The 12,156-nt window shown below is 39.2% G+C and overlaps 1 protein-coding gene across 1 annotated transcript in view; it reads right to left on the bottom strand.

Moving 5' to 3' along the window:
• Positions 1-12,156, bottom strand: part of LOC307261486 (ALK tyrosine kinase receptor-like) — a gene marked incomplete at both ends in the record, with an annotated part of 372,653 nt that overhangs the window by 196,925 nt on the left and 163,572 nt on the right. Inside the window, one exon of the mRNA XM_080042042.1 lies at positions 10,543-10,695. Within this exon, the coding sequence (XP_079898168.1) occupies positions 10,543-10,695 (153 nt within the window). The remainder of the gene's footprint in view (positions 1-10,542; positions 10,696-12,156) is intronic.

Raw genomic sequence — 12,156 nt, 5'->3', positions numbered from 1 at the left:
GCCAAGAAAATATCCCATACACCATTACAGCACCACCATCATCCTGAACTGTTGATACAAGGCAGGATATATCCATGTTTTCATGTTGTTTACGCCAAATTCTGACCCTATCATCTGAATGTTGCAACTGAAATCAAGACTCATCAGCCTGTGCGAATTGTAGACTGAGTTTCCTGTTCTTAGCTGATAGGAGTTGTGATAAAAAAGTGTCATATCATGATTTTATTTATTTATTATTCTTTCGGACAATTCTACACAATTTTCGGCGCGCGTGCTGCCTTGATTTTTTTTTTATTTTTTTTTATTTTTTGTGCTAGCAAGCGCGATGTGTGCTTGTGTATGGTCATATCTGCGCAAGAGGCCGCAATTTGCAGTAAATAAATGTCCACATGTGTATCCAAGTGTCTCTGTAGGCTATTTAAAAAGAAATCAAGCAAGTAGACTAATAATAACATTAATGAATTATTGGTTATCACATCACAGAAGGCCTATTGGCCTATAATAATAAAAAAAAACACAGCATTAACTATGTTTACAGTTTAAAAATGTTTTGAATAAAATGCAAACCTCAGTGAATAATTTGCACTTGTTTCTCTGTCCTGAGATTCACACAGACTGAGCAGTCTTGTTTAAATGTTACAAATTGAGCTAATAAACTGAAATGTTTTGCTGCAGAAGTTATCTCAGCTAATTTGTTATCTAATTTGTTAATAAGGTGATTGTATGCAGACTGCTCGTGCCAGAAACTCATACAGTGGTTTTGTACAGATAAATAAATAAATATTAGCAGGTTCTCAACAGTATTTCAATTTAGGGGGGGAGGCGCAAAAAAATGTATGTCCCCTAATGCATGACAGAAAATAATTGAGAACCACTGGCCTAAAGTAACTTCCTCCTCTCTTACCTGTGAGCCGCCTTCCTGTATAGCTTACTGCTGCTAGACAGAGAGAGGGATTTGTGGCAAACTAAGCTAAACAGTAAGCTAAACAGTTAGACATACAGACAGCTTTTCTAGCTTGTTTGTTAGGTGGTGAAAAAAATAGATTCATGTAAAAATCGCGAATTCTATTTCCTGCAATTTTAAATCGATTCATAATTTGCCAAAACAATTTAAGAAAAAATCTTCACATTAAAATAGACTTAAATGAAGAAAAATAAGATGGACTTTAATTTGCTCGAGTAGATACTGAAATCCTCCTTTGTACTGAATCCAGAAATTGTGTTTGGATCGGGAATCATGACCCCAAGAATCGGAATCGAATCGTGGGATTCCAAAAGATTCACAGACTTATTGTTTGTAACAATCAACTGTTAGCTGCTAAGCAAACACACTATGCTTGTGACTGGTCAGACAGAGCAGAATAAAATCACGTTCTTCTTGTTCATGTTCATGCAGGTTAAACAGGTGTAGCCTACTGATAAGGTTTTGTCTTTTACCTGGTGAAGGTTTTATTGCACTCACGGTTACAACAAGCATAGTAAGTAGGGATGCACCAAAATGAAAATTATTGGCCGAAACCGAATGAAATTAAACAGTTGGCCGAAACTGAATACCGAAATAGGCTTTTGCAGTTTTGTTATTTATTTTGCCAATTCTTTCAACATTGCATATGAACTACCTCAAACATATCCTACAACTAAAAAGCAACCCTAAATAAAAGAGAAACAGTATAACCTTCAAATCTAAGAGTAAACATTTTTATTTCACAGGAATTTCATTTATATGAGGATGAATCTACAAAAAGATCGACTTATTGCCTTTTTAAAATTTTTGCAGTGCAGGTTTAGTTGCTTCAAAAAAAAAGTGCACCACGGCTCCCACTGTAATGTTCAGACTTCAGAATTGTGCATCAAAGCCCTAATGATGAACAACGAGAGGCTTTAAACGATGTCGATGCTTAGGAGGTGATTGTAACTTTTTCGGCTCTTGACTGAAACTAACGGGGGGAGGCAGCTCACTGGACATATTCTTTAGTCGCCCAGTCAGTTTGCCGACATGGCTCAGTGTATTCATGCTCGAGAAATGCAATCAGATCGTAGGAGCCTTTCCCCCCAACAGGGATATTTGCGGTTGTCATTTTAGCCGTCAAACCAGAGTTTTTTTGCCCTGCGGCTCTCACCGGCAAGGTGTCACTGTGACCGTTACCAACCGTCACTGAGTTTCACCAGGTGAATCGCTGCTTCTCTCGCGCAAGGCTTTTGTGTTTCTAAGGTGATTTAAAGAGGACCATCATACTTTTTCGACTTTTATGACCTATACACGTTGTTATAATAATTTATAGTCATGTTTAACCATACTAGCGTATCAAATAATTACGTACATGCATTTAGACGTATTCTCTGCTGACCGTCTGGGGTTGCTGTGCAGAGCGCTAAACACTAGGGCAGCCGGTCGAGAAATCACTTGTTCAAATCGGTTCAAATTTCCTGCCATTGTGTTGTCACGTTCCCGGATTTTTCCATGCAACGTGGTAGCGTGCTCCTGCCATGCCACCACCTTCCTGCTCTCAAATCTGCCCGCGTGCTTCTGAAAGTGTTCCGGAAGGAAGGTAACCAATCACAACAGAGTGGGGTTTGCAGGAGGAGGGGAGGGGGGCGGAGATGGCCGAAGCACAGTGTTGACAGAGCATGCTGAATCGCCCAGATGAGAGGAAGCGTTTCCCGAAAATCTACATCGTTTTTTGTGATGTGATTTGTGTCAGGTTGCTCTATAGCAGTTTGTAACAAGACATTAAGACCAGAAAAGTAGTATAATAGGAGATCTTTAACAACAGTCTTGGACAAGCGTTTTAACTTAATGCTGCTTAAAGAATTGCACTGCGCCGTGTTTTATCCAGTTTGAAAAAATGCTCCCACACTGGACTCTGACATTTTCATGCACGCACCTTACACTGCTCCTGCTGCGCGCTCAGGAAGAGACGTGGACTCGCATAGGCTACACGGTTACGTCTCTCTTTTACGTTTACAAGCGTGCAGCTCTTTTAAATAAATATTTCCTTATTGTCATGTAGTTCGTAAATTTTCGGTGATTTTGTTCGGCCTTTAAACTGTTTCGGGCCGAAACCAAAAATGACTTATTCTGCCATTTTCGGCAGAACATTTGGCCGAATGTTCGGTGCATCCCTAGCAGTGATGCCGGTAACGCGTTACTTAGTAACGTGTTACCGGCATCGGACCTCTTTTTTCAGTAACGAGTAATCTAACGCGTTACTATCTCCAAACCAGTAATCAGATTAAAGTTACTCATCAAAGTCACTGTGCGTTACTTTTTCTGTCATTTTCCTTAGTGAAACATTTTACATAAATGCACTGCGATTGCGATTTAATGTAAATAAATGTGCGGGCATGTGTCTCTAAACGCTCCAACTGCTCCAACCGCTCATCTCGTCTTTTTGGTAGCGCCCCTTGTCTCTGACCTGCAGCGTGTGTGTGTGCCTGTGTGTGTGTCTGTGTCTGTGTGTGTGTGTGTGTGTGTGTGTGTGTGCAGCAGCATTACGGCCGAGTCTAAGCTGAACTGTGGCGCAAAACAAACGTTTCCCCCCCCATGAAATATAGCGTCTGCTATGAGGATATTTAGGATTCGGGTACGGTGACGTTGAAGAGATGGAAGTGTTTAAAACTTGGAAACTTATAGTCACGTGGCGACCGGTGGCCGCACACACCCAGTCTATCAACACATGAGACATCGCAGAGAAAAGTCAAATTAATGCATGAGAGTGAAGGGCCAAGCACGTTAAGTTTAAAGACACTGCTACTGTCTTTGCACTTTGGAGGAATGCATTTATTTTCATGGGGGGAAAAAGTTTTTTTTTATTACATTTTTCAAACCATAATTTTTTTAATTTTGAAAACAGTATGCCTATAGGCTACTAGCCTACAAGCTTTATTTTATATATTTGCAATGATTATTAAAGGCCTACTTCACCGGTTTGAATATGAAGGTGTATTGAATTCTGAGATCCTATGTAGTATAAATGTGCAAAAAAAAAAAATCGGTTCATCCTAGCCTGAGAAAAGGCAGAAAGAGTGTTTTTTTAACCCTATATTTCTCTTTCTCGTGACATCACAGAAAGAGAAATATAGGGTTAAAAGAAAACTTACTTTGTAAATATTACTGTGATGTCTTTTACTGTGACATCACAGTAATATTTACAAAGTACGTTTTTTTTTAACCCTATATTTCTCTTTCTGTGATGTCACGAGAAAGAGAAATATAGGGTTAAAAAAAACACTCTTTCTGCCTTTTCTCAGGCTAGGATGAACCGATTTTTTTTTTTTTGCACATTTATACTACATAGGATCTCAGAATTCAATACACCTTCATATTCAAACCGGTGAAGTAGGCCTTTAATATGTGCATGTTTTAAATTGAGATATATGGGTTTCAAAACCTGTAAAGTAACGTTTAAAGTAACTTGTAATCTAACTTAGTTACTTTTAACATCAATTAATCAGTAAAGTAACTAAGTTGCTATTTTAAGGCGAGACACGGCAGGCAAAAACATCGTTTTTCAAGCACTGGTCAATTTTGAGATTTGTGTCTATTTAGCTTCCATAACATGTCTTCTTTCATACTAGTATGGATAAAAGCTCCAAAATATACGTTTTAGGTGTTTATTTTACTAAACTTCGACTGCTTGCGTCTGTATTTTGCTCCTAAATTCGTCAAAAGTGAGCATTCTAACGTAACATACAGCACCGCGACCGCTGTATGAATCATAATAACCATGGTACTGTTGGAAAGCTCTGAATCTCAAGTGCAACGTTATCGGATCCAAATATGGACCAATCGTGAAAGTGTGAGGAGGGATTCAATGCTAGGAACGCGACCTCATTGGCTAATGCACATTTCTGACGATGTGATTCGCTAAAAGGCATCACGTGATGCTAGCATGATCGCCATTTGAAGGGGAGAAGTGTTAAAGACATGTAAATCACGCCGATCACGTCGGAGAGACACAGACTGTCAGAGGATCAGAGGGGAGATGGTGGGGAGAGAGAGCGTCTGTGCCGACTTCGGAGCAGGTTGACAGACAGTGGCTAATAATGAATTAATCACGTTTAAATTAGCATGTGGATGTAAATGTTACTATGCTATGGTTTATATATGTTAAGCAGTGGTAGGCCTATATGGCATTGAGGGGTGTAGGGCCTAATTCAATAAATTACTCTAGCTATGATCAGTGATTATCAGCAGAATTCACGTTTTTATCTTTAACCCTCTGAGCCCTGAGGGCATTTTCTCGATTTTACATGCTTTTATAAATTACCATTTTAGAGGGCAAGTAGATAACATAATACCCAGCTGATTCATATTAAAATGTTCAGAACACTCTCAGCTCTCAGTTAGGAAGGTTAAATTTTGCCCTAGTCCAATGTAAAAAAAAAATATTTTGACATAAATGTTGAAATTTGAAGTCCGATTTTTGAAAAATTTCGAAATTTGTGTGAAATAATACCTTTATTCATCTGATTGAGTTATTTTGGCTCTTGAAATTGCTTCTCCAAAACATTAGCTTCTAAAATGTACAAGAATGTTTCCATAAAAAGGTTGGGAAGAGCAAAAAACATGACTAAAATGATCTTTTTGTCCAAACGTTTTTTGGTTTTTTGGTTCTCGATTTTACATGCTTTTATAAATTACCATTTTAGAGGGCAAGTAGATAACATAATACCCAGGTGATTCATATCAAAATGTTCAGAACACTCTCAGCTCTCAGTGAGGAAGGTTCAATTTTGCCCTAGTCCAATGTAAAAAAAAAATATTTTGACATAAATGTTGAAATTTGAAGTCCGATTTTTGAAAAATTTCGAAATTTGGGTGAAATAATACCTTTATTCATCTGATTAAATTATTTTGGCTCTTGAAATTGCTTCTCCAGAACATTAGCTTCTAAAATGTACTGGAATTTTTCCATAAAAAGGTTGGGAAGAGCAAAAAACATGACTAAAATGATCTTTTTGTCCAAACGTTTTTTTGGTTGAGATCTAAGGGCATTTTCTCGATTTTACATGCTTTTATAAATTACCATTTTAGAGGGCAAGTAGATAACATAATACCCAGCTGATTCATATTAAAATGTTCAGAACACTCTCAGCTCTCAGTTAGGAAGGTTCAATTTTGCCCTAGTCCAATGTGAACAAAAATATTTTGACACAAATGCTGCAATTTGAAGTCAGATTTTTGAAAAATGTGGAAACTTATGTGAAATAATACCTTTATTCACCAGGACAAATTGTTTTGGCTCTTGAAATTGCCTCTCCAAAACATTAGCTTAGCGAAGGAATACAATAATTGACTAATGTTAACATGCTAATACTAAAATAAAATATGAATAGTGTGGATGCAGGAGAACTTCAGATGCTGCCAGGACCTGATCCACACCGTCTCGTCTCCACCAGGGAAAACTGGAAGAGAGACAGACAGACAACAAATGAGCCAAGAAAAGTGAACAGGCATGAAAACAAAAAGACTATCCTGCTGAGCGAAAGCATTATCCCCATTTACAAAGCATTAGCTTCTATAATGCACTGTCATTTTCCCAAAAAAAGTTGGGAAGTGCAAAAAACATGACTAAAATCAAATTTCCCAAAATACAAATAGTCTCTTACTCTACTTTGACCACATATGAGGAATTAAGCAAAATGAGACTGAATAATGACTTGATACTAGTGTTGTTTTTGTCAACGAAATGTATGACAAAATATCGTCGTCAACGAACATTTATCACGTGACAGAAACGAGACGAGACGCAACGTAAATGGTGGTCATGTGACGAAGACTATAATCAAATATATAATGCTTTATTGTTGACTAATAAAAACGGGACTAAATGTGGTTTACAAAAACAAAAACTGACATTACAGCATCGTAAGAGAGGCCGTGTCCGGAGGGGATGTCACTTTTCCCTGTGTAAATGTTAAAATCTATGGTGTAGCCATTGCTTGAGTCCGCCAAAACAAACAATTTGAAACCCCACTTAGTAGGTTTGGCCTTCATGTATTGAGTAATTCCAGTTTTAGCCTTTGAGGCAACCATCCTTTCATCCACAGCTAGGTTTTTGTATGGATGAAAATAGGTCTTTGCTGCGGTTTTGATCAAATTGAGGAGAGGTTTGACCCTGAAGAGTTTGTCGAATTGTGGCGTTCCCTTCTTCCTATCATTGTTTACATCTTCATCTGGATCACTTATGTGTAAGTTCCAGGAGATGACACCAAATCTGTCCCTACTCATGACTGTTGCGGCAAATGGACAGGTTAAACTGTGGTTCTGCCTCCAGTAATCAGCAATGTGGTGTAGTCTAACCAGGGCCATGTAAAAGAGGAGTCCAATGTACTTGTAAAACTCCTCAACTGTCAAATCAGTCCATTTAAACTTTTTACCCATGGCAATTTTTTTGGCAGCCTGTTTATTTGTGTTGCTACAGAGTGTGTGTACAGTGTGTGCAGTGAAAAACAATTTGAAGAGCTCAATTGGTGTGTAGAAGTGCGTGCCTAGCTGTGGGCCAGGGGTGAGTGCAGGTTGAAACCTGGAGACAGGAGGAGCGGTGTCCTGGTCTTCCTCAGTCTTCCAAGCCCGCTGCTGCGTAGGGGGTGCTGGTGGAGTTAGGACACGGGACCTCTTTGCGGGTGGTTCTCCTCTTCTCCTGGACCTGGTGCTGCCACAGATTCACAGAAATCAGTCTCATTATCTCATAACAAAAATATTTAAACTTCACAACTTGTATTTGCAAACAACAGTGTAATAAAAGTCGATGCAAAAACATTTCCATTCTGTACTATTTGTAAATTGTAAAGGGAAATACTTTTACACAGAATACACATCTATTACTATTATTTTCAAACAAAAGTAAACAAAAGTAGTGCTATCAATAGAGAAATCAGTCCCTGTAATGTCAAGAATGCAAAATTCAAGCTATCTTACATTTACACACAGAGCTTCATTTGCAATTTCTAAAATAAATTATTATACCCGTTTATAAACAGCTGTATAGCCTACTACAGTTTGTTTGTTTCTCTCTCTCTCTCTCTCTCTCTCTCGTAACTTCTGTCTCCTCCCCTCAGCCAGACTAAATGACGGCTTTCCATCTCCCACAACAGCGCTGTGTGTGTGTGTCAAAATATTGACACACACACACACACACACACACACACACACACACACACACACACACACACACACACACACACACACACACACACACACACACACACACACACACACACACACACACACACACACACACACACACACACACACACACACACACACACACACACACACACACACACACACACACACACACACACACACACCCCGGGTGTCCATTTATGCGAGACAGCTAGCAAACAAAATTGAGACACACGGGGAAGATTGCTTACTTTTACTTGTTTTCAAACTATTACTTGTTTTCAAACAACAGAAGGCTGGCGACAAGAGTATACAGCTCTGTCACGTCAGTTCCAAAAAAAAAATCGGTCACGTCACGGACGCAACATTCAAGCTAGTTTACATGTTCACACTTAGCTTCCATTACAAAAACAGACGTTTTGTCAAATAAATGCTCTTACCCGTCTTCAAATGGATCCATGTCACCTTCATATTCCTCTTCGTCAAAGCCCTCAATGTCGGAATTGGCGTCTTCCTCTGAATCTCTCAGCTGTCGAACATCCGCGCCATGGTGAAATCGAAATTAGGAGCATGATAGGAGTCCTTTGTTCAGTGATTGTGTATGTTTGACCTTAGTGGGAGGTCCTTAGTGATTACACTAAATTGATTGGATGGTTTTTCACAAAATATGACAGCAAGCAGCTCTACCAATCACGCAAGGGAAAGGGCCGATGACGTTTTCGCAAAATGTTGATTGACAAGCGGCTCAGCCAGTAGCGGAAGGGAAAGGGTTGATACATTTTCGCGCCTCTCAGCAACATATCTCTGGCTGTGAGTCACGTAGAATCACGCGAGAATATCTCCCGGAAAGGGGAGAATCTCAGCTTTCCGGTGATATTTAAACCACATTGCTGCGATTTAATAATGTTAAATAATGTATTAAAACATAACGAAATCACCGACAGAACGCCATAGAACGCAGTACTGCGGGCTCCGGGTCCAGAGGGTTAACGGCCGTTTTCTCAAAATGAGCTTTTTCCAATACTCTGAGAAAGATATCTCAACTTCTAGACCACTGACATCAACCAAACTTTCTATAATCATTCATAGCACTATTCTAACGGTTTTTACACAAGGATTTGTTAATATATTGTTAATTGTCTGATTTATGATACATTTTCCTCCTAAAAACATGCCTAAAATGCATTTCTAAGACATGTACATAGTATTTTTTGATTTATTAAATGAAAAAAGGCTGTATCCAAAATCTGTTGTGTAAAAACTTTAGAAACTAATATGTGCTTCAAATAAAATAGAAATTTTAACTCTGGCTTTTTCCAACATCTCGATTTTTTTCTCGGAAAATGACCAAAATTTACGCATAATTGGTTAAGTATTGCCATATTTGCATATTTAATAAAATATTAAAGAAAAACATGTAATACAAAAAATAATTGTGTTAGTGTCAGTAATCAACTGGCAAAGTTGCATGATGATATCTATAAGTTTAAAAAAAATCCCTATTCACCTGGGGTGTCTCGCCTTAAGGAGTAACTAATAATCAGTAATCGGATTACTTTTTCAACGTAACTGTGGCAACACTGATCCCTAGTAGTAAGTGTCAACTGGTAACATTAACGCAGTCAGGCTGCAGGCACAGGCCCCAGCACGCACGCACGTACGTGATATCATTTTGAGGCCATATCTCCCACACCTAGTGCGTCCAGAGATAGTATTCTGCATGCTTTGGTTGCAACGAGTGGTTATTTGAACAAGTGTACCTAATAAAGTGGCCAGTGAGTGTATACTGTTTATATACTGTATATACACCAATATATTTTACCCTTCCAATTTCATCTAGGACTCCACCCATCTGGTCTCAAACTTGTGGCTCATAATACAAAGAAGGAAAAAAAAACATTTAAGGAAATAAATATACCCTCTGTATTCCTCCATTTCACCATCACCTCGGGTGATAAGACGACAGAAACATCTCATCTTTAAAGGTATGAAAATGAATGATGCTATGGATATAAGGCAGGGACCAACAGGATTTAGCCATCTGCTGGCTCAGTAAACTATATTCAGCTATTAGCCTGAGAAATCTTTATGAAAAGGAATAATACAATAGCAAACATACCATGCTGCTATATTCTTTTGATATAAAAAATCTAGATTGGCTTGAAGGGATCAAACTTTCTGAGATTGCATTGACATAATCAGAATGCGTTGCTTAAAGTGAACAGAGTGTAAGGCCAAAAAAGACAAAATGACAATTACTTTAAGGGGTTCAAAAAGTAACAGACATTGCCTTCTGTATAAAGTTCAACATGAGCAGAGGATATCAAAATGGGTGAAGTGGTAGAGTGAGGACGTTTGTTGAAAAATCAATTTCCCCTGCAATGGGGGAAACATGATACCTTCATCCTTACCTTCCTCCCACCCCTGGGGACTGCCTGCCTTCTTTTGGGTTCTATCGTTCCTTTCCTCCCGCAGGTCCCCAGCTGCCACTATGCTCCATGTGAACTCTGGGTTTCCCTCCAAGTGCTGGTCACATGTTCTGCTTCTGCCAGGGCATCTGGGATCTGGTTAAAGGTGAAGTAAGCGATTTATTTCTGTTAATATAAGTGTTAAATCACTCTTTATTCATACAGTGATAACTTAAATAGTGTGCCCGTTTCATAAAGCCGATCTCTCAGTCACCCGCTCAGCATGTAATCGTCAAATAAACTTTTCGGGGATCCCAAAACTGATATACAATCACAAGAGAGAACGCTACAAACCGACACCCGTCTCACTGCCGGTGCATGCGCAGAGCGACAGATGGGTGAATTTGTATGCACTTACAATGGCGGAGCAGGTAAAAATCCTTCCCAATGTCTGTTTTGATGGTTTTTATCATGTTTTATCGCACTTACTTATTTGAGATGATGCTGGATAACTTGCTGCTAAGGGGAGGGGACTGCTAACTGCAGTCAGTGACAGGAAGTTAGCTAAACTGACCATTCCGCTTACTGAACCTTTAAATAAGAGTTATTATTTACATATGGAGTCATGTCTTTGGCCAGCACATTGCTAATTTTTACCCAAAGAATATCATAAAGAATGAGAACCAATAGAGAAAACTCATAATTCAAAACAACTTTTGACATAGTATATTCCAGCATTATCATACTGCAATTACTTAAAGCAGCTACGAGTAACATTTAAATATGTTACTCTGATAATCATAAATTACCTTTAACAGCAAACGAGACAATCAGTGCAAAGAAAGACGTTTTTATATAGTTTTTATTACTGCCTTTGGTCTGGTCGCACACCCAGTCCGATTTTCGGTTCGCTCGTGCAGGCTCTATGGTCACATAGTGGTCGCAGATTTCAGTGTGGCGCAGCAACGCGATTTGAGAAGCCCATCCCTCCAGGTGAGGGAAGGGGAGTGGGAGCCTTGTTTGAGACAGTTATTTGTCGTCATAATGACTGATAACGGGGCTGAACCATCAAAGAAAAAAAAGAGAATGCAATGAAGAAAAGCTAAAAGGGAGAGTGATATAGGCTACAGACAGGACGAGGGCGTTGCCAAGCAACGTATACAATTTCACGAGAGCGAACTAGACTGTAGTGTTAACTCCTAAATGAATGAGCGGTTGGTACTAACACAAAGTTTGCTTTGCTTCACCATCATCAGATAACCATTATCTGAAATAGTCATTATTTACATCAACAACACAAACACATTACCTCATCGTGATCCATACTAACTGCCGTCTCTCGGTCATTCGCTTTGTGTGAGGACACGTAATCTTTCAGCTCCGTGAGAGAGAGTAGTTAGGTGACACTACTGCATCAACTCATTGCAATCAGGTGTGTGTAGCACTGACTGGCATTAGTTGATGCAGTGTCAAAACCACTCTCACGGAGCCGAAAAGAGTCCTCACACTTTCAACACACGAACATGCACTATATTGCGCCCTTCTCAGTTCACACTTGCACGCCTGGCAAGAGCTAGAAAACAGCTTTGCGACAGCGGGCGTCGTAAAAATACTACT

Source organism: Ammodytes marinus (genome assembly GCF_949987685.1).
Source record: "Ammodytes marinus genome assembly, chromosome: 15".
Classification (NCBI taxonomy): Eukaryota; Metazoa; Chordata; class Actinopteri; order Uranoscopiformes; family Ammodytidae; genus Ammodytes; species Ammodytes marinus.
The sequence above is the reverse complement of the archived record's forward strand: the minus strand, read 5'-3'. Positions and strand labels throughout refer to the sequence as shown.